The sequence below is a fragment of the Amaranthus tricolor genome, chromosome 16, assembly GCF_026212465.1.
Source record: "Amaranthus tricolor cultivar Red isolate AtriRed21 chromosome 16, ASM2621246v1, whole genome shotgun sequence".
NCBI lineage: Eukaryota > Viridiplantae > Streptophyta > Magnoliopsida > Caryophyllales > Amaranthaceae > Amaranthus > Amaranthus tricolor.
This window is the reverse complement of record NC_080062.1, coordinates 4,585,788-4,609,864: the sequence shown is the minus strand read 5'-3', so window position 1 is coordinate 4,609,864 and position 24,077 is coordinate 4,585,788. Positions and strand designations below refer to the sequence as shown.

At 32.2% G+C, this 24,077-nt stretch overlaps 3 protein-coding genes across 6 annotated transcripts in view; 2 read left to right on the top strand and 1 right to left on the bottom strand.

The window, feature by feature from the left end:
- Nucleotides 1-4,010, top strand: part of LOC130803060 (uncharacterized) — a 6,379-nt gene extending 2,369 nt beyond the window's left edge. For 2 of the 3 annotated variants that reach the window (XR_009039846.1, XM_057667218.1), the window contains one exon: nucleotides 28-4,010. The gene's annotated coding sequence lies outside the window, so the exon portion shown is untranslated. The other variant, XM_057667217.1, reaches the window with a different exon arrangement.
- Nucleotides 4,011-6,507: 2,497 nt separating this feature from the next.
- On the top strand, nucleotides 6,508-10,476 carry LOC130803059 (putative serine/threonine-protein kinase-like protein CCR3). The gene has a single exon (XM_057667216.1). It carries the CDS (start codon nucleotides 6,918-6,920, stop codon nucleotides 9,312-9,314), a length of 2,397 nt encoding a protein of 798 aa, XP_057523199.1. The 5' UTR covers nucleotides 6,508-6,917; the 3' UTR covers nucleotides 9,315-10,476.
- A 3,457-nt stretch (nucleotides 10,477-13,933) lies between these two features.
- LOC130803057 (NF-X1-type zinc finger protein NFXL2) lies at nucleotides 13,934-23,563 on the bottom strand. 2 transcript variants are annotated; one of them, XM_057667214.1, is made up of 13 exons: nucleotides 22,334-23,563; nucleotides 22,130-22,243; nucleotides 21,993-22,048; nucleotides 21,097-21,163; nucleotides 20,595-20,687; nucleotides 19,684-19,769; nucleotides 19,395-19,557; nucleotides 18,324-18,488; nucleotides 18,020-18,210; nucleotides 16,561-16,642; nucleotides 15,275-15,481; nucleotides 14,545-14,634; nucleotides 13,934-14,433 (listed from the first exon to the last, which is right to left on the bottom strand). In XM_057667214.1, the coding sequence occupies exons 1-13, from the start codon at nucleotides 23,480-23,482 to the stop codon at nucleotides 14,275-14,277; spliced, it is 2,622 nt and encodes an 873-aa protein (XP_057523197.1). In that variant the 5' UTR covers nucleotides 23,483-23,563; the 3' UTR covers nucleotides 13,934-14,274. The 2 variants fall into 2 exon arrangements, with proteins under 2 accessions (XP_057523197.1, XP_057523198.1); XM_057667215.1 differs by lacking the exons at nucleotides 19,395-19,557; nucleotides 19,684-19,769 and having other exon boundaries at nucleotides 22,334-23,533.
- Nucleotides 23,564-24,077: the final 514 nt, after the last annotated feature.

Genomic DNA, 24,077 nt, shown 5'->3' with positions numbered 1-24,077 from the left:
CTTGTTTTTTCCTTCTTCAACCTGTAGGTGCCATTCGGCATGATGTCAACAGTTGATGAAATAAGGTTCTACTTGCTTTAAGAATACAGTACTCGTCTAGGTGTATACTGTTTAAAACAAATCATCAAAGGGGTTTTTTGTATGCACAAAGTAACTGCTTTTGTGTTCCTTGTTTCTGGGGAAACATCTATATGAGCCAAGTATTCTTTTGATATACTTCACTGTTAGAGTAGGCTAACGAATGCGGAAGCGTAAGCCTAAAGGTGGCATGAAAGGTTAATGACTATGGCTTGAAGGTGCACTAATGAACTATAGTTATATGCAAGTGTTAAGGTGATTTAAGCAATAAAAGTAAAGAAAACATTAACACTAAGATTAAGGTGGTTCACCATTAATAAGGCTACATCCATCATTCTAGACTAGTGCATCATTATGTGTTTAAAGGATAGAGGAGCTTGAAAGCTCATTACAATGTTGAGGGAATTACATAGCTATACATTGAGTAGAGAATAAGACAATAGTAAGGATAGATGGGAGGCTCAAGCTTTGTAGCTTGGCTCTACTTCAATACATACAACATATACACATATATAGGCAAAGGAGGACTTAAGAAGCAATGGACCAAAAGAAACAAACAAGCAGCATGCTCAAAAAAGGGTACCTGTACCTTGCTCGACCTGAGCTTGATTGAGCGGCTCGGTCGAGCGGCTGCCAGCTGCCTTATGTTGCCGTTTCCAGTTTTGTTGCACGGTCTTCAAAGTTCCCTATGGTCTCCCCTTATGCACCCATAGTTAGTGTATAGTACATTGTCTTATTTATCAATGGCAAACCCACGTGAAATACTCCATTGCTTTGTTTTATGCACACAGTGCGTACTACTTTATGAATTAGAGTATGTTATACCACTCACACATGCTTAAGGTCTAGTAAACACTTTGTTACTTTTAACCTTTAAACCATAATTCTTCTACACTTTAATTGTCATTTAACATATAACTAACTAATATAAGACTCAAATCACACCTTTTTCATTCACCATTCTACTCTCCAATCTTATTATATTAACCTGTACTTGACACCATCTTTTAAAGAATATGCCTTTTTTTTTTTGTGACATAATTAAAAACTTATGTTTGAAACATTTGAATTTTAAGCCGTTCCTTGGTATAATAGACCTTTCCAATTGGTGCTTTAATTAGTACTTATTTCTTAGTTTTTACCCTAGAGTATGAAACCGTATGGAAGTTGGTGCTCTTTGGTTCAAGAAATACAACCCTAACCAAAGAAATTATTAGAAAAAAAAAATAAAGTACAATTTGTAAGTTAAATATATATTAGCAAGTAGCTTATACTACGTCCATCCAATAATGTTTTTTTTACTCTGTTTTGGGTTGTTTTAAAAGTTCAATATTTATAATTACTTATAATTGAGACATGAATTTATACTATAGTATTTAATTTCATACTAATTTTTGGTAATCATAAGTGTGTAAAGCTAAAGCAAAGTCAAATTACACAACCCATTATTCGATGACGTTTCAAAATCACGTGTTTTTTTGTTTATTTAATTTTTAAATGTGCTAATTATTTTTTGAAAGGAGTTGTACACGTTAATGCAAGTGCACACGAGCTATTAACATTTAACAGTATTGTTTTAGAAAATAATTTTTGTCATAAATTTTAATTTTATCACCTCATCATTATTTGTATCATTTTATGATGTTACAAATTTATAAATTTGAGAGCACAAAACAAAAATGGACCCACTAAAAACCAGAAAAAATAAAATAGATAAGTTAAATTATTAAAAAAAGCACGAAATAAGATGAAAATCAAATTATTTCCAAAAATAAGCGTCTAATTTTTGAACTTGAGGTTTGGTTCTGTTCGCAGTTAGTAACTGCGAACAGGTGCTTAATTTTTTAAAAAGGCAAAGAAGTTGTTTGCAGTTAGTAATTGCAAATAGGGTTGTTGACTTTTTTGACCTTGTTCGTAGTTACTAACTGCGAACACTGTCGAGCATAATGGGCCTATTAGTGACTGCGAACAAGGTCAAAAAAGTCAACAGCCCTGTTCGCAGTTGCTAACTCCGAACAACGTTGCCTTTTTAAAAAATTAAGCACCTGACTGCGAATAGAACCAAATCTCAGATTTGGAAATTAGACGCTTATTTTTGAAAATAAATTGATTTGCGTCATATTTCGTGCTTCTTTTTTTTTTAATTTTTTTATATATAAATTAGCTTATCTATTTCAATTTTTCCTAAAAACCATATTATGCCACTAATTGAGCAAGAAAGCCCATGCATTATGTTTCTAGCTATGTATTCATACTATTTCGTATCCTTAAATTAGTATTAAAGAGAAAATTAGTTACTTTTTTCTAAACAGTTGATATTTGGTTATAGTGAATTAAGAGAGGGATTGAATTATATAGATGAAATTAAAAGCGAATTATAATATGAAAATGATGCAAAAAGAGTAAAACTGTAAAACAACTCAAAATGACAAATAAAAATATAGTGAGACTAAAAAATAAATATTTTGTGTTGTTAAAGTTTTCATCTTTTGCAACATATATATCAAAAAAACTCACGTAGAAAACTTAAATATTACAAATTTAATGGAACGAATATTCAATTATGATTGCATATCAGTTTAAGAGACAATGGTGCCTATTGTAATCTTTGAACTTTTTCTTAATGATGATCTTTGCTTAGATTGACGGTTTTGTCTAATTATTTAGATCATTATATTAATGTGGCTTGATTTTTAATATTGTAAGTTTGTCATGTTGCAATTGATTTTGCTTGTTATTCATATGATGTTTATTGGATAGATAACATATTGAGGTTAGATAGTGACTAAGTAGTTAACCTTTACAATTGAATATAATCAACTATTATTTTTTTCAAATAAAGGTTATCCGTTCGATTTTTACCTAGTCAATTTCTTCTTTCAGTCTAGGTTATAATCCAAAAAAGTAATGAGTCTTTGCTCGGTTATTTATTAAGGGCAAAGGTTTTCCTTTACGACTTGTCATAAATCCCGATTAGGTTTACGAATGAGTCTGATAGCTTCAAAAGTAAATATAGAGCCTCAACGTATTACATAGTTAATGCACATGCTTGTACATTAATTTAAACTCTTTTTTTAGTATAAGGTAGGCTGAGGAAATTAAATATCTAAAAAAAGGATCAACGAGAATCAAACTCAAATTCTTCATGAAAAAAATAATACATACTCTAACTGAAAAAAGACCTGATCGTAAAGACAAATTTTGTTCCTCCATGAACCCAAGTCTAAACTCAATTACTCCACGAACAACTAAGTACCACTTCTAATGATATTGTCTCAAAACCCAAGGCTTTTATGTAAGCATGCATATGCATTGTTTGACTTTGCTTTAAATCATTAGGTTGGTGTTTCATGTGGGTTTGACAATTATACTTGTTTTGGTATGGATTCACTTTTACTTAACTACTCCATGATTTTGTTTGAGTTTAAAGGATTTATATTTACCAAATCAATATTCTTACTTTATTAATTTAACTAATGAGGTTATACTATTATACTTGATGTATTCAAGTATAGACAAATCCAACCTAACATGTATGTCAATTCCTTATACTTTACGATATCAATATGTATTTGTAATTACTTGACTAAATATATTTACACATAAAATGAATAACATGCATTAATTATATTATTTTTTTAGATATTTAACATTTCTTTTTTTTTTCAATGAGACTTGGTCTTTTATCCTTTTAATTAGTCATTTCTAATTCTAAGCAAGATAGACATTTGCTTAGGGCGGCCTAGAGGGTCGGGCTCCATATCTCAAGTTCTCAACTCAATATGCACTTTTAATTAGGCTAATTCATTTATTGATTAAGAAGTATATAATACATTTACATTTATAATGATAATTATAATATATGAAGTCTGTCTCTTTTATTTTGTCAAGCAACCATTAAAAATCAGAATCAATTTTTCATGATAATATAATTTGAAGAAACTCTCATATGATAACAACATTTAGATGAATTGAAGACGAGTATATGCTTCTTAACTAACTGTTATTTACAATAATACAAAAAAATATACTCCCTTCGTTCTTTTTTGTTCGTCTATTTTATTTTTTGTATGCATTTCAAAGCAAATTTTGAGCCTCAATATCACTAAGTATGAATCATGAAAAATTGTAAAAATTATATATTAAAATTCATTGCATCAAGATGAATCTAACAAGATCTTACATGAATATATTTTGTATTCAATATATATTTTAAAAATAAAATTTAAATTTCTCTCTCAAAAAATGAAAAATCTTAAAATGGACAAATAAAAAAAAAAGGAGAATACATTATTCATCATCAATGAGATTAAAAAAGAAAGTATAAGCTTATAGAGCATGTGATAAATTGATAATTGACTATTTGAGGCTCCCACTTTCTAGAAAAACCGGGTAAACAAGAGTTCACATCACATGCATATATAATACGAGTACTTGATTAACGTAATTCTGTTCTACTTATTTTATATCATAGTAAATCAAAAAAAAAAATTAAATTTTAAAAGTTAGTCTAGTATTCAAAAGTAGATACCAAATGGAGGGTAGAGTCAATATCAAAAAAGAATTTTTAGGATTATAACGTTAAAAGATAGACTAAAATAAAATATATGATAATTTTAAAAAATCTAATGAAACTATTTAACTTTTTATTAAACCTAAAATTTCATATGTATAATTTTGTCTAATTTTAGGAAATTAAATATGTGAAAGTGAGAAAAATGATTAAGCTAAACTCCATCTTTGTTAACCCTTAAGTATTAAGAATGTAATCTATAAACATGAAACTTTATTCAATTAGTGTAAAATGCGTGAAATTTAGAAAAAAAGAATTATTAGTTGGAGGATGAGATAAAAAACAAATGGATGATAAAAATAAGTCGTTATAATGGAGAGAGAATATATGTTTGTGAATGAGATTAGAATCTTTGTCAAAAAAATAGTGTAAAATCAGTATAACAAAATAGAAAATGGTGCAGATTAAGAGGGACAAAGGAAGTATTAATAATGTTAAAAGACTGAATATAAGGTAAATAAATATTTCTCTCTAAATTTCAATATAAACTAGTTTATGATTTGGGAATTAGGTGATGGGTAAAATTTTCTCTATATTAATTTTGAATTGTTAGATTTGGAATGTTTTTAAACTGATTTCATTTGACATGTTGTTTATAACTTAAATCTATTTGGTGGGGGATTTAGTAGATGTTTTATTATTCCTCAGTTTACAAAGAGATTGTCATAAAAATATTTGACACAAACATTAAGGAGAGATATACTTATTTAAAATGGGTGGATAATATTAAAAGAGAAAAAAATAATGGAGATTTTTCGTAAAATTAAAAGGATATACTAAAATAAAATGTAAAGAAATTTCAGGACAAAAGGAGTATCGACCTATTTGGTTATCAGGAATAAATGACGGAAATGATAATAAAAAGTTAGTGTAATTTTGATAAGTTGAACGGTTTTGTTTATTATACATCAATCATTTTATTTTCTTTACAATATTTATTCTAGTACACTATCATTTGAAAGTATTAGGTGTTAATGAAAATTTATAAACCAAAAAATTTTTTATGATCAAAATTTCATTGTCATAGCAATAAAATGATATATTTCTTCAAAATTTACAATATAAATTATCCGTATTACCATTATTTAACCAACAATTAAATGTAGATTATAGTTGCATGTGATTTGTTGATGTGTTTACTTTAAAGTCACATTATGATTCACATATTTATTATACTAAATTATGCTGATTTTAGCAATATTAACTTAAATATAATACATTTATTAACTTAATAAAGGGTGAACTACCTTTAAAATAAATAAATAAATAAATAAAGGGTGAACTAATAATTGAAATTCAAAGGATGTGTTTACCAAAATTCACATATTTATTTTCACATTATGATTCACATACTACACCATGATTCACATATTTATTATACTATTTATTATTGATTTTACCAAAATTAACTTAAATAAAGTATTTGCCAAAAAAATATTCAAAGAATGTGAAAATAAAACACTTCTAATGAAACTAAAAAAAAAAAAAAAGAATACTTGAATTACCATGAACAAAACTCAAGCCCTCAAATAAGTAACGGGTTATTTAATAAAAAAGCTTATTGAATTATTTTAGCTTATTTTAACATAAATAAAGTATTATATAGTCAAACTATCTAATGCTATTGGTAAATTATCTAATACAATTAACTTTATGAAAAAGTTATTTTTATTCGTGTATTCAATATCAGCTGGTCAAATCAATCGATAAATCAAATCATTAAATAAATCAATCGCTGCAATCAACTATCAACATTATTTATCAATAATTTGACAAGCCAAAAATTTCTAATCAATCATCGTGATTTGAAATCACCAAAAAAAAAAAAAAACTAAATACAAAAATGGTAAATTTAAATCACAAAATTTCCCCCAATCAAATCTTATGACACCAAAGACCTTCTCTTTGACAAACTAGTTACATACACCCCATAGAGCATGGAGTACTTCAAAAAAACAAGAAAAGAAAAAGGCAAATAAAAAAAAATAAAACTACCAAAAAACAGTCATCCTTTAGTCAAACCCAAATTTATTTCTCAGTCTATAATCTTCCTTTAACGGAAAAAATTATTAATTCCCTCCTAAAAAACCCCAAATAAAAATTCCTATCTTTCATGGAGTTCTCTGTTTTTCTTTCTTTCTCACTATTTTCCTCCCTAATTTCTTATCAAAATCAAAGCTTTTGATCATCTCCTTCCTCTAATGAAGAACAAAATTAAACCCATAAATCTAAAACCTTTAAAATTCCCACCATTTTTTCTTTCTTCATGATGATCATTCCACCATTTTCCACCATTTTTTTCTATGTCTTCTTACTTTGTCTACCCCACATACTCCATGGGCTTGGCTCTGGTTCAACACTTTCTATATCCTCTTCAACTTCCACAGTTTGTGGGATAATTTCAAGTGAATTCAACAAAAGAATTGAGTGTTATAAAAATGGAAACTTGATTAAAATCCAACCCAATATTTCTTATGATTCCATTGTTGGAGGTGGGACCTTTTTTTGTGGTCTTAGATCAGGTGGAAAAAGTTTATTTTGTTGGGATTCAATCACAAATTCATCTACATTTCTTCCAAAAAGAATTTACTTCAGTGATTCTTCTCCATTAAAACAGATTTCAGTTGGTGATAATCATGTTTGTGGGATTATTAATGGAACTAATGAGATTAAATGTTGGAGAGGAATCAAGGGTTCTAATCAAATCCCATCTGGGGTTGATGGGTTTCAATCAATTTCATCTGGGTTTAATTTTTCTTGTGGGATTTTGATAAATAGTTCTAGGGTTAGATGTTGGGGTGTTGATAGAGCCCTAGCTTCCGAAATTGAATCCCAATTTGGAAATTTTTCTATGCTTAGTTTAACAGCTGGTGGGCAACATGTTTGTGGGTTTAATTCATCTGGGTTTTTGATTTGTAAAGGTAAAAACTCTGCAAAACAATTAGATTTTCCTTTTGATTTGAATCAATCATCTGGGTTTTCAAATTTAGGTTTAGGGTTTGATTATACTTGTGCAATTAGGAAATCTAATGGTACAGTTCTTTGTTGGGGTGGTAATGGTGCATATGCAAGTAATTTAACACAAAATGTTAATTTTGAATTTTTAGTTGGTGGGATGAATTTTGTTTGTGGATTTATTACTAGAAATTCTTCTGTTTTGTGTTGGGGCCCAGGATGGTTGGGCAATTTAGAACTTCCTTTACCAAAAATTCTTCCTGGCCCATGTATTCAATCTCAATGCTCTAAATGTGGTGTATATCCTGAATCTCAATCCCTTTGTTTTGGTTTTGGTAACATTTGTGTAACATCTTGTAGTGTTCCACCACCATTACCGCCATCTCGGCCTCCGTTTCAGCCACCTTTGGTTTTGCCACCCGAATCTCCGCCATTGACCTCTAAGAGCTTGAGAAGAGGCCTTTTAGCTTTTGCAATTGTTGGTTCAATTGGTGCATTTTTTGGAATTTGTACTATAATCTATTGTTTGTATACTGGTGTTTGTTTTGGTAGAAAAAAGGTTCATAATTCGGTACAACCCACGATCACTCGTGGGGGTTCGAGTAATAATGCTCGTAACTCGAGCAATAGTCCCCCTTTAAGGTCGTTAACGATTAGGCGACAAGGGTCTCTTGCGTTTAGGCGACAAAGGAGCGGAACTTCCTCGACTAAACACCCCGATAGGGCGGAGGAATTCTCCTTCCAAGAACTAGCTTTAGCAACTGATAACTTCTCGTTGGAGAACAAGATCGGTTCGGGTAGTTTTGGGGTGGTGTATAGGGGAAAATTAGGGGATGGTAGGGAAGTTGCAATCAAAAGAGGGGAAATTGGATCAAAACCCAAAAAGTATCAAGAAAAAGAGAGTGCATTTGAATCAGAATTAGCATTTTTATCTAGGGTTCATCATAAACATTTGGTTAGGCTTGTTGGGTATTGTGAAGAAAGGGATGAAAGACTCTTAGTATATGAATACATGAAAAATGGAGCATTGTATGATCATTTGCATGATAAAAGCAATGTTGGGAAAGATTTTAGTGTTATAAATTCTTGGAAAATCCGGATCAAGATCGCGTTAGATGCTGCTCGAGGTATAGAATACCTTCATAACTATGCAGTCCCGCCCATCATTCATCGCGATATCAAGTCATCGAACATCCTGCTTGATTCTGATTGGACTGCACGAGTATCTGATTTCGGTTTATCTTTGTTGAGCCCGGAATCTGCACAAGATTTCAGACCCACGAAAGCAGCTGGGACAGTCGGGTATATTGATCCCGAGTACTATGGCTTAAATGTGGTAACGGCCAAGAGTGATGTTTATGGTCTCGGTGTTGTATTGCTCGAGCTTCTTACAGGAAAGCGAGCAATATTTAGGGATAAAAACAGTGACGGAGATCCAATTAGTGTGGTCGATTATGCTGTTCCCGCGATTTTAGCAGGAAAATTGGCGATGATTTTGGACCCACGAGTGGATCCTCCTGAATCGAACGAATCGGAGGCAGTCGAGCTAGTTGCATATACTGCATTGCATTGTGTAAACTTGGAAGGAAAAGATAGACCTACAATGACTGATATTGTAGCAAATTTAGAAAGGGCTCTAAACCATTGCAATGATAGTCATGATAGTATGTCTAGTGCTAGATTCTTGTCCTTTGGATCAGATTCATAAATTCAAGCAAAAATTCATTGTACATTTCATTATTAGACATAAATTTTAGATTAGGCAAACTTAGACTTCTTTTTCCCTTAGTAATTTTGTTCAAATGAAGTTGTACATTCCTTTTCTATTTTCCGGTTTTGGTTTATAACCTTAAGGTTTAGGTCTTTTGCGAATTACAGCCAACAAAGTATCAATGTCTCTAACATTCAGGCCAAAACACATAAAATGATAGGAATTTCAAGTTAAGTGGGAATCTTGTGGTTTGACTTGAACTCTTTGGACATTGATACTTTGATGACTGTAATTTAGAAAAAAAAAAATATCACGGCTGTAATTTGTAATGCGTCTAAACTTTAAAACTGTAATTCATAAATTAAAATAATTCGATTTATTATTATTATTAGGGTAAGGTTGCGTTCATCTGTACTTTAATCTAGTTTAGAAAATTAGAAGGTATTGTGGAACATTTGAAAAAGATGTTACATAATGATATTAGTAGATGTAGCTTTATTGAATTAATTTTACTAGAAATGGTCCATATAAAATAGTTGGAAATGGTCAAAAGAGACGACGGTCTTAGTATGAGTTTGATTGTTCAAGTCATGTAGGCTATGGTTTTGTCTTGGTGCATTATTATCAATTACTAGGATATGATTTTGATGGTATTTGTATATGATTGCATGTAAAATCAGCAGTCTTTTTTTAATGTGGAAAATTTTATTAGAAGTAGCATTAAAGTTTATAAGTCAATGGCGATTCCGAGTTAAACTGACAAATTTAAGATATTAGTATTGAGTAAGCTGAATAATACCCGGTTATTACATTTAAAGTTGTATTTTATGGTACATATTTTAATACTGGTGGTATTTTTTTAAAAAATTATAAGTTAGCCTAGTGATCAAGGATTTTCCCTTTCATCCTTATGACACCAAGAAAGAACATTAATTCCCTCTCCCTGGGCATTCTTTAGCCCACTTAGATAAATTAAATATTAACTTGTTTCATAAGCTATGCAAACTCGACACTAAATTTATATTCGCGATTTGTGTTACCAAACTTATAGCATAAAGATGCTGGTATTGTTCGTCTTGTATGAGACCGTCTAGCCATGAAACGAACCCATATAATTAGTCTATTTATTATAAATGATCAATTTAATGTACTAAATATAGATAAAACAGTTCAATTAAAATATTCAAATTCTGACAGTCTTATTTAAGATCTTAGTGTATTAAAAAGAAGTATTAAACATATTTGAGAAATTGAGTGGAAATTTGGGTTAGAAGTTGTGAGGACTAGTCTTTATTTGGTGTATTCCTTGTCAGTTGCATACCATCCTAGAAAGTGTTGATACGTCTTTAGACTAGTAGAGGAGCAAATGAAAGAAAAACAATATAATTAGTCTGTTTTATTAAATTTATTATATTTGATTTTTTATATAATTTATTGTGTTATTTTATTTATTTATTTATTAAACTATACACATCTAAAAATTCTAAAAATTTCTATTGTGAAAGTATGTGATTAAACGATTCAAATAAGATTTCATTTGACTATTTTTTTGCTTATATATTAGCCGCAGTATATAGAATAAGCTTGAACGTTGAATAATGCCTATAATCGAAAAGTAGCAAGTATTTCAGAATGGAAGAAGTAGCAATTAAGATACTTCTAAGGTTAACCTTGTTAGGAGTTAAAATGATTAGTGTATTATTCATATTTTCGATATTATTTTTATCGTGTCTTTATTTTTTTTATTTTTTTCCCCCAGTAGATACTTTTGAAATAAAATATTGGACAAAAATGCTCTCTGAAGCACCCAAAAATGGTCAAGTTGTTTGTGCGATTTTGCTTATTATTTAATGTAATAATTAATATTTTATTTAATTATTTGTTTATATTTAATTTTTGGTTATTATTTAATGTAATTGTTAATAGTATTTTATTATTAGTTTTGTTTAAGATTTATTTTAAATTTATTATTATTTATAGTTGTTAGAATTATAAATATTTTTTTGATGATTAACATTATTAAAATTATTTTGATTATTATTATTATTATTATTCCATTTCATAGAAAAACACTTTACAAGAAATTGGTGGGGAGTCATGCAACAAGTTGAGCACCCACATCCTTTTGAATACAAAAGGCTAGTCTATGGTAAATATAGACCCTAGATTTGGTGCAATTAGAATTGCTTGAAGAAAACGATGCAATCCTTGATAACAGGTCTAGCGCGTCTTCGTCTAACTCTCCAAAAGTGGAGAAGGCTAAGGGATAAATTTATACCCATTCTGCTCACACTTAGCAGAGTACTTCTTTCTCTTACGCTCTACAGCATACGCTAAGGATGCCCCTGAGGCCCATGAGGAGACTTCTATGACAGCAAAGGGTGAGCCTCCAGTTACATCCATACAAGCATCTTTACCATGAAGCCAGTTGAACAAAAGCAAATCTACTGGTATAAGATCTTTTCTTGTCTCTGAAGAAAACCCTAACAGTACCTTCTTACAAATTGAAATCCAAGCTTTGCAGCAGATAACCACAAGAATTATTATTATTATTATTATTATTATTATAACTCATATATGTGTTGCCTTTACGTTGAGTTTGAAAAAAAAATCAAAAAATCTAAACTTTGGGGTGAAAAGGACAAAGGTGAAGAAAAGATGATGACAAATAAAAAGTAAATAGAGTATATGGGAATATATGTTTAGGGTATCTTCTTTATATTTATTAACTATGAAAGTGAGTTAGGCTGACATGTGTGTTGCAGAAAATTTTAAAAAAATAAAACGTTTTGAATTTATTCAAAAAATAAAGCTTTGTTCAAACTTTATTTTCAAAATAAGCGTTCTTGGCTCCGAAGCTAGACTTGGTGTATACTCCCACTTACTAACTGCGAATTAAAACAAATGGTCAAAATTTTAGTTAAGCCTGAAGTCGCTGTTACTAACAACGACTTCAGGCTTGACTAAATACAACAGTCTTCTTCCTCTTTCCTCATTTCGAATTATTTCGTTTCCTAGCCCTAATCCACGAAAATCTCCCTCTCCTTTCCACCATTAAAATCAACTTCAATCTTCAATTAATCTCATTAAATTTCAAGTTCCTACTACTAATTAGTTCTGTCATCTTCCTACATTCACTTCAGGTAATAATTTTTATTTTTTTTGTTATCCTTTTTCGAAAATTGAGGTTTATATTTGTTCATGAACTTTCAACTAAATGCAAGTTCATAAACTTACTTATTACTACTCCTTGGTGATCTACAGCTTATTAAAATACATTTTTATTAGAAAATTTTTAGTTATTTTTGTTTTTAAAAAATATGTCATTTACACTTAAACTCTGTAAATATGTCAAATGTAATTGTTATTTGCCATGATCTTCATAATGAGGTTGTTTGTTCATGAATTTAATGTAGAAAATGTTTGAATTTAATGTAGAATGTCTAAATTTGTAAATTATATATATATATATATATATATATATATATATATATATATATATATATATATATATGTATATATGTATATGTATATTATATATATATATATATATATATATATATATATATATATATATATATATATATATATATATATATATATAATTTAAATACAAGACTTGCTGTATTTATAAATAAATGAGATATTTTTTCGAAATTATTTTTTTTATTAGTTAATATGAATATTTAATTTAAAATAATAATTTGACAACCAATTTTAAATAGAAATAAAATAACTACCCGAATAGAATATTCCTTCATTATAAAAAATTTGGTACAATATTAATATATTATGATGGTCAAAGAAATGGTGTTGGATAAAATTTAACAATCTTTCCGACCATCTAATAGAAAAAGCTTTATGATGCCGTAGTTGAAAAAATGTTAAAATTCTTCCGTTACTTTAAGTTTGAATCATATAATTTAAATAATTTTTATATATTTAATTTATATAATGTAAACTGTAAATTTAAGACGAAGAAAATATATACTATTTTTCTATATATATTTATTGCATTGTTTTCCTTTATTTCAATTTTTCCTCTCATCAAATGTACATGTTTTGTTTTTTGTAAATATAATCTAGTAAAAGAGTAATTAAATAGATTTGCTTATGAGAATCTAATCTAATCAAAGTTGAAGTAAATATTGTATTTACAAATAATATCCTGTGATTGAATCTCACATAACCATCTTCTTTCCTCTCCCTACTATATAATAAAAAAAATTGCTTTTAAGTTACACCTAAAATCATTTTTAACATTTTCTATACCAAGTACAAATAACCCCACAACTACACTTATGAAAATCAAGAAAAGCGAATAAAATTAGTAAAAATATAAATTTTATAAAAAAAATGAGAAAAAAAAAAAGAAATGCAATGAAAAAGTAAGTTAAATGTATAAATACATATAAAAAAAAAAGTATAAAACATAATCAGAAATAAAAATAAATCAAATTCAACTGATGGATTAAAAAGGAAAATAAAGTTAATTCTTTGGAACAAACAAGCAATATATAAGTATACTACTCCTATAAAGGCATATTGTTATGAAGGAGCATTTTGATGGCATACAATACAATTATGCAAATAAACATCAAGGACTACTCCCTCCATCTCAACAACTTTGCTTCATTTCCTTTGCGAAAATTCAAACTTTATATCACAAAAGTCGCCAATACGAGTATATGAGAAGGTACAAAATTCCGCTCCAATTTTACAAACAATGATTTACGAGATAATTACGAAATATAATTAAGTACAAAAAATGTAGATTATTCTCTGTGATTTGTGAACATAATTCAAACTCGATGTACGTAAATTTGCAAGTAAACCCACAACTTTTTTGTTTGTGCGACAAAAATGAAGAAATTTGTGGTATAATTTCACTTTCACATCGTTCGTTACCAGGCCGAGTATCATCCAAATGCAAATTGATAGTAATGTGCTATTTCTATCAAATCCTTTTGTACCTTGTTTTCTCACGGCGTTCTTCAACTTTGTTCATCCAATCGTTGAGTAACATAAGACCCTTATGTCCATAATACGCAACAGCGACTAGAACTACCAGAACAACGACGATCATAAAAAACCTTTGGAGATGGGATATGAGTTTCTGGTATAAACATTTGTAGCCCACGATTAGAAACAGACCAGAATTACTATGAACGAAAAAAAAATAGATTTTGCGTTCGATTTCATTCACTAAAGAGGATGTAGTAAACACCTGCAGCATAGAGATTTGCTTTGTTTCTTGTACTCTTTCACGCCTCTTTCTCCGTTTAGGTACGTGTGTTTCGATCTCGGTCTCCTTTTTCTGTTTCATGAGCAACAAGTAATTAGAAGCTCGTGAATTAACATCTAGTAAGAGATGGCAAAAGGGTTGTCGGATTGGGTTTGGTACAATAGGTGTTCAAAACAGACCCGACGACCCGATATTCACCCGACCTTGTAATCGAACCCGATTTGATCCAACTTAAAAATGGATTTACAACTATGTAAAAACCAATGTGGACAAAAGACCCAATTTTAAACCGACCTGAAATCGACCCGATAACCCGAATGAATACACGTTTAGTGTTGAGTGGAAGTGCGTTATCTTTGGATAGATATATTTAGCTTATTACATTATGATGTGTTTTCGACTAAAGAAGTTTGGGTTTTTGTTGTAAATCGGGTACACGAACTTCTTGTAGGCCTACATCCAGTTGGGTTTACCATATAAAGTATCAGAAATCAGCGGTAGACGCAAGTGGACGGTTAACTCTGCATATTTCAAAAAGCATAGGGCTATTTACAAACCATTGGCAAGCGGAAGTTGATAACCACTCACACTTTTTGTAACGAATAGGCAGATCGCCAGACTTTCTATGTCATCGAGCTATCATCATTTTATGCGCTGATTGTTAACTTTGACGCATCAAAAAAATTTAGAACTTGAAAGAAGCAAGATTTACCTCGGGTGGCTTTTGTTTCCGCTGCAATACTTCTGACTCAATAGCATCGGCTTTGCTCTTACAGTTCAAATCACAGGGTAGAAGCCCGATTCCAAATTGAGTTTTTGGTATATCTTTAGATTCTCGACCAGATTCTCTATATGTGGTTTGAACATCATGGCACAACCACTCCTTTTTCAAGCTATGACATTTACAACGAACGGTAACCTTGTAAAAAAGAAAAACGGTTCAGACAGTCGCATAAGATTTTAACGATGAGAAGCATACTTGCGTCTACAGATGCAGGCAAGCATCTACAAGAATATACATCAAGAAGAAAAGGCAAGCAGAACATCATAGCATAGGCGGCGAGTCGCCGCTAAACAATAACAAAAAAGCCACAACTTGCGCCTTGAGCAGAAAGAAGAGAAAGCGACAACTCGTCGGTTTCCTATATAAGCCCAGATTCACACTTGCATGTTTAGTGTTTATTATTATGTCTAGTGAGTAGATTTTATATTTAGGGTAGAGGGAATGATCCCAATTTAAGGACTGAAATTATTGTAAAATGTTTATAGAATTATGGATTTGTGCCGATTAATCTTGAATCAAAATATCTTTATTAACCTAATCAATAAAACGAAAGTGTGACATTAGGCGTAATTTAGATCCAAGATAATTTAAAGTTAAATGCTTATTAGTTTAATCAACTAGACGAAAGCATGAGATTTTAAGCTAATAGGGTCTTAATCTGATAAGTTAATTAATAAGACGGAAGTATGAAATTAACATAGAGCACTTTTAATTACGCTTTTGATCGGTAAATCTATAATAATGAGTAATAGTTGATGTCCATATGCGAATTGGGTGATTTCCGCTATCCTAGACCTTAAGATAAAACTTTTTTATATATTTCGTTCCTCACTCTCTAACTGTATAAAGAAGATTAAAATAATCTAGCTAACCGTGTTCGACCTGGACCAAATTTCTTGCTTTCTTAAAGATGAATAAATAGTGTTCCGAAGTATTAAAAGGCTCATTTTCAACTAGGGAAAGTCGAATAATGCAGTAGCGTAACGGATGTGATACTCTTGAAACTTCATGGTCCGAATAGCCGAGTACATCTTACATGATCAACACAAACGATCCATGATTATACACGGATGAAGGGAGCTTCACTCCAACCATTTCCTATCATCCCCCACATCCCAAAAAGTAAACGAAAAGAAATGAAGACGGATCAAAAAGCTTGATATTGTTCGCACAATATTCGAAGATTTTCGGCAAGATTAGAAAGTAAATATTACCTTTTTACTACACTTTTCTGGTGAAGGACAGTGACCAGGATGACATGTCTCTGGGCATAGATGTGTACAGTTAGGTAACTTTCTGCACACACAACAGAAAAACATTACAAAGAAATAGAAAAACAACTGCATATTCACTTCCACTCAATTCAGACCATTTATATATTTCCATTCTACATTTAGTATGCCATATAACACATTGGTTTTTACACAATCGTAAATCCAGTATTAAGTAAAGTCAAATCGGATTTGGTTACATAGTCGGGTGAATATCGGATAGTCAGTGTTTTTCTGAACACCTCTAGTCATGATATACTCCAATTTCTAATTACATTCCCTTTATAGTATATTTTTTGTATTAAAGTAAAAACCAATCTATATTAGCTATACAACATTATATTTCATGTAAAACTATAGGGTGTGAATAAAAACTAAGTTAGAACATAGATGTTAGAAGTCAAGTAAAAGTTGCTAATATTTCACGTTTACCAAATCCTCAACATGCGCAGTAGCAGCTAGCTTACCTTCTGTTTAGAAACCGAGGAAATTTTGTGGTTTTTAATATAAACTAAAAATTCCAACTAGAAAATTTCCCAAACTAAATCACTTCAATTAGTTCATAATATACTTCCTCTGTATTTTTTTTAGTAGCTGCACTTCTCCCTTCTAGATGAGAGTTTTTTGAGAGAAGTGTAGCAACTAATAAATACAGAGGACATATAATACAACTGTTTAGCAGATATACTCTAAATAAATTTTTTTTTTCTTCATTGTAAGCAGAGTGTCTATGTCATAACTAGGGGTGTTCAAAGGGCCGAGCTCCCATTTTGAGCCCTTATCCGGCCCGTTTGAAGAAGGGTTTTGTAAGGGTCGGATTGAAAATGGGTCGGGCCGGAAACGAGCTCTACTATTATTAAAATGAGGTAGGCTTTAAAAGGGCTCAGTAAGGGTAGGAAACGAGCCATTGAATAAGCATGATTGATGGATAATTTAATTATTATAAATGACAATGTCAATGGGAATTATTAACGTTTCTACAATTTAATTATTATAAATGATAATTTATTTAATTATTATAAATTGATCAATGAAGATTATTATAATTTTTAGTAATAAAATGAGCCGGATTGGGAAAGCCCGTCCTATGAAAAGCTCGTATCAAGTTTAAAAGGCCCTTATCCAATCCTGCCCATTTGATTAGGCCCGGCCAGTATCCGGCCCATTGAACACCCCTAGTCATGCTGTCACTCCAAGGTTCAAATAACACTCATCCAAGGACAAACCAGAGCCCAGAACACCATAAAGGACTTCATTTCTATCAAAAATAAATGACAATACAAGGCATAAATAAACAATTAAAACAGCTCCGACAAGGGACTAAACTACACACATTTGTACAACTACGAATCTTTCTCGAATTTACCTTTAAAAGTATATAATAGTTAAAATAATGTTCTACCTGTGGCAAGGTCCCCCACATGAACGGACGCTTAGTTGTTTCTTTTCAGATAAGGTGTTGTAATATAAACACTCAAAGACATGCACCATTGCACCACAGTGGCATGCACGTTTTAAGAGCACTTTGCACGGGGGGCATTCTCCAGGGTGGCAAGGCAGTGGACAAGGATGTGAACACACAGGCGAACGTTCCTGAACATAAATGCAACTCCATATGATGTTTCTCAAAAAATGCAAAATATTTCAGTAGTTAGGAGATAAAGACGAAGCGATGTAAAAGTAATGCAATATAAAAAAAACTATACCTTTTCGCAGTGAAGAGTACAATCTTCACATGGCACTCCTCGTGTATACTGTTCTGATGAGTTATCACGGGCATGGCAAGTTTTCGTGCAATAGTGGTTGCCACAAGCAAGAGGGTTTCCGCACAAGTTGTCACAGGAAAATTGTGCATTATTTGAACAAACCATCTGCAAAGAACACTAGGCGAGTCAAAATAAGGATGATAGGTCGGTAAAATTTTGTGGGTTTCCACTTTCCACCGCTTTTTTTCTCGGGGCAGGTATGAGCATGTATTTAGTGGATAGTGTGCAAACATGGGTATGATAAGTCTTATCCACCATGGGTTGTGGATAGGTTATGGGTATGAGGTCTTAACTGTCCCATATCCACTCGCCCCACCTCGCCCACACCGTATTCGTCCCTCTTGTACTAACAATACATTACTTCTTAATAATTCAACATAAAAAGTTTAGATTTTATCTTATTAACATTTTCTGTTTGGATAAAACTAATAAGATAAATTTGTAAAGAATGACGGCGGTATGGGGGATGAGATGAGTACAAGGTAGGTATAACCGTGATGGGTGTACCCAGTTGGGTAGTAAGGGATGATTCTAGATACATAAAACACAGGACAGGTGTGGTACAAAAATTTTACTCGACAAGGGTGGTGTGTTTGATTATGAAGGAGAGAGCACCCGCACCCGTCGACCCATAATCCAAAAATGTAATCACAGTAAATAATTGAGGCAGTACGCTAACTAAAAATCTTAATATTCAAGGATACAGTAAAAATGTGGTAACGGTTGTGATTGCGGTAACGAAACGGTGATGTGGTAACAGGAGTGATGCATTTATTATAACGCCTAAATACCGGTAAGAACCAAAAGATATCCCTTGATACGGCCCCACAACGCGGTTTTTTAAAAACCGTTACAACGCGGCCGATGCAATGCGATGTAGCCTTATTTTTACACTATATAATTTAAGCCTTCAAACCAACCCCAAATAAGTACATAGCAAGCTAAAAGCCTAACTATACCAGATGGTGAAAATATGAGTAAAAGAAAAGCTAATTGTTAAACATGCCCAACCATTCTTTCGGCTGCAAAGTGCTGACCAACACAAGATCTCCAAACAAGTTCTGGACACGGAGGGCACGGCGTTCCAGCAACTGGTTCACTCTGGTGATTTTGTTTTTTCTTCTTTGGTTTCAGTGTGAACTCTGGTTTAGGTGGAGGTTGAGGGCCATGACATCTATATGCAGAAAGAAAGAAAAAAGAAAGACCTTGTCAGAAGATAAAAGACAAAAAAAGGGGAAACTGGAGACCCCCACAGTTTCCTTCGCTGAATATAGTTGGATAAAACAGACAACACACTGACCTTAGTTTGCAGACGTGGCCACAAGGATACTCTTCACCACAAGGAAGTCCACATGGTGGGCAGGATCCGTAATGGCATTTGTGCGGCTAGTACGTAAAATTCAGCAGATAATGTATTGGAGCTCATGTTCATGTAAAAAACATGAGAATTGATATTAACAAATACAACAATGCCAAAGCCTTAATCCCAAAAGATTGAGGTTAGTTACATGAACCAATTGATTAGTTCCAGGAGTCGACATGAATTCTTCCATGTAGACGAGTTCATGTGAACAACAAGTTAAACAGATCAATTGGATTTCGACACATGGTTACATGGAGCGTGGAAAGTAACCACGTTCTGCGATCCAGGAATGTTCGTCCCCAATCATCACAAAATGCGATCCGGGTGTAGAAACCTTTTCTAAAAGGTATTTTAGACTTCATTTACAAAATAAAGAAAAAAATAGGGAAGGAAAAACGAGATGAAACCAAGAACACAAAAAAATTCCATTTAAAGCAAAAAAATCATTTTAATTTAAATTTCTTTTTAAAAAATATTTCTTATACTTAATGTATCTCGTACTTCCCAAGTCAATCTAGATTGCGTTCCTTGTTCCCGTTCCTGTTCCTCGTTCCAAACCAAATGTTGTTCCAGGTAACAATGTTTCGACAACTAAGTTTGGTGTTGTACTTGTATGGTATGAATTATGAAATTATATACAAGCAAATTCAAGAAGACTTTTTGGTATATCCCTTTAACACATTTTAGTATAGGCGAGGATTCGAAGAATCATAGTACCAAAAGTAGCATCGAAAGAAACGGAGTAGCCTTTACATAATTCAGCTACTAACTTAGAGCTACATATCAACAACCAGAGGAGGAAATTTTTAAAACAAAACAAAATTTTTTGGAGGCAAAGCACAGCTTACCTTAGAAATCAGACTGTGCCTACATAAAGGAACTATGGGACATTGTTTCCGGCAACGAGGCGGCTTCTGTTCTGTTTCTGTACCACATGGAACCTGATCGAAAAATCCCAGACTGTTCATAAGACCACAGGGCAAAGAAAAGCACAAAGGAAGAAAACATATTTTTTCGCCAAATTGTATAACATGCAAGAAAATACTGATATAAACATATAACTTAGTAAGGTTATACAAACTAATGAGTCTCTTAGATAAATGATAAGCGAAAAAAAAACCTTCAAAACAAATGGATTAAGGTCTAAGGATTTAAAATAATGGGTTGTATCCTTCCACTCTCGTAGAAAGTGATATATTTACACAATAGTATCAAACCCCATTTGTAATCCACGATGATAACATGATGCTAGAGCAAGGCAAACTGCTTACAGAAACGTTGAATCAATTAAAAACTCAAAAGTTTTAACTCGAACAACAAAGTTGAGAACTAAAAAAATTTGATTCTCACCTCAAAACGCGTTGCACCACAAGCACATGAAATGGTAACCATGAGGGGACAAGGTGCACAGGGCCCCCTATATCAGTTCAACCAGAAAAGCATTATTTTGAGCTCTTGGTCAAAGAATATGCATCATATAATCATTCAAGTTCAAGTACATACATAGTAAACATAGTTGTGAGCATAGCGGGTCATTTATAATTGAACTAGTATTTATTGCCCTACAAATGCGTGTGGCGTGGCATACTTAAGGGTGATTATAGTTATAGTACTATCACATGATTCACTAATGTCCTTGTGAATCGCAAATCAAAATAAGCGAATTGTGTCGGTTTTGGGTTATTTTAGGGTCATTTTGAGCGAATCGCGAATTCAAAAAGCGAATTAACCGGCAAATTATGTTTTACCGAGTTAAAAAATATTAGGACTTTTGGAATTGACAACTAATTGATCACAACAAACAAAATCGGATCACAGCATCAGTGATAGAATTAAACTCTCAAAACATACAAAGAAGATAAACATATGCTTCACATACACTTTGTAGTGAAGGAAAAAGGGAAACAATTCATCAGAACACTAGTTTGGTATATTACAGTAATAAGAGGAGAAGAGATAACCCACTAATAAACCCAAAGGAGGTTCACTACTAAAACCAATTGGTAGTAGTATGAGTTAATCCTCAAGTTTATAAAGTGGCGTATCTTCTCTTTTCCGATACTAGACAACACACATGTGGGTAATAATGAACGCTTAAACAATTACTACACGGAAATATTAGTGAAAAATCATAATTTACTTGAAAGAACCCGTCATTAAAAACTAACATTGGTCGTGTATCACAATGTAAATTTTGAAAGAGGTATTCGAATGTAGTTATCCGAAAATGTAATAATTTCATTTACCTATGACATGGAGAAGCGCATTTATGGTTCCTACAACGTAGCTTCCTTCCACAAACCTAAAAAATAGAGTTCAAAATATTTAGAACAAGGCGTAGATCACAAAGCTCAAGTAACAGTTTTTAAGAAATAAAATGCACCTCTGTGCAAGGTGGACAATCCCCATCACAGCAACGACGCCTACAAGCATGGCGCCCACAGTCACGTTCTCTCATACACTTCCTTTCACATACCAATTCTTGATAGCAAGGAATCTACACTATAGTTAGTACAATATGACCAATGCCATAACCAATAAAGCATCTAAAGGCTAAACCAATATAGTAAAAGAAGATAAATTTTACCTGTTTCTTCAAACTTCCACACCGACACGATTTTGTAATCACATTCCTACAAGTTTCAACACAAGAACCGCGATGACACCTTTCCGGACACCTATGCCTTCCACAAGTCAAATTCTTATCACAAGTTGCCCCACATAATGGCACCTCAACATCACAAGGAATCCCTTCATGAGACCTTTTACCACATGGACAAGTCCTCATCCCCTTCGAAGGGCATTGACCGCACACGCCCCCATGGCACCCTCGCTCGCAAAAATGCTTCCCACACTCCAAACCTCGTTGACATGGATTATCACATCGAAAATTCCTATCGCAACACTCCCTCTCCTCCTTTACCTTCCCACATTGGCACCTATACACACCTTTCTCCCTACATGGTGAGCACTCCCCATCATGACAAATATCAACACATTTATGAATCCCACAATCCAAAACTTTAACACATTGCTTATTACATGAAAATTCCTTAAACCCACATCTCCTAACATCTTGAAACCCCCCACAAAAACAAGTACTTTTCACCAACTTAGGACAAGATGGACAAGGCCCAGGATGACACAACAAAAGACAATAATGCCCACAATTGTTTTTCAATGGTCTACCACATATTTCCCCACATGAATGAGGCAAAACCCAAGGATCATGAGATGGGTTTTCAACTTTTCCACAGAAACAATAATAATTCTTAGGAATTAAACTTCTTGAATATTCAAATCTACATTTAGGGCAGTTCCATACCGAGGTATCTGCCGCGGCAAGCGCTGAAATGGGGAGGCGCGTGAGGGCGCGTGCGGCAGCAAGAGCAGTAGATTGTTGAGCCCAATTCTGAATACAATGAAGATGAAAAACTGAAAAGCAAAACCCATTACAAGACCATGTAGGATCAGTTGTTTTTATTCGTTCAAGACAAATGAGACAAGAAAGAGCTCCAGATGATGATGAATTAAGGAAAGATTGGATCTTTGAAAGGTCTATAGATTGATGAGATGGGGATGAATTTTGGCCATTGATTTCAAGGTAAGCTTTGAAAATGGTGTTGGAAAGATCAACATGGCGGAGATGATGGGTGGAGGAGGTGGTGGTTGGGTCAGAATCATAGTCGGAGGAGTCAGAAGGAGGGGAATTTGGTGGGTTTTTTGTTGAGGACATGTTTGGGTTGTGTTTGGAAGAGAAATCACTTGACAAACATTTTTAAGACCAACCTAAAAGTTACAAATGAAATTAATAAACTTTGAACGGAGGCAATTGAACAAGATCTCATATGATTATATTTTAACTTATAGAATACGGATAAAGTCAATTTGCTAGATGAATAGTATAGAAGTCATTTATGGTGCAACTAATAGGTCTCTTGGATTGAGTGTAAATATTTAAAGAGTAAATAAGAGTCAAAGTAGAAAAACAAAGTTAATTAGATAGAAGTTGGAACTTGATTGTTAGAAAGGTGGAAGAATTAGTTAGAAGGTGATGAAAACGGATAAAACAACAATTAGTACCCTCATATTAGGGGTATAAATTTACCTTAAGGGAGAATGGGGAATACTTTACTCCAAATGAGAGAAATCGTTATTCTTTTTTATTCATCTTTTTACTTTACTCTCATTCTACATCTTTCACGAGTATTTCAATTACTTCATTTGCACCTCTACTTACCTTTATTTCACTAGTTTAACTTTTTTACCCCTTAAATATATATACTCAATCCAAACAACACCTAAAACAATCCAAACAACACCTAAAAAAG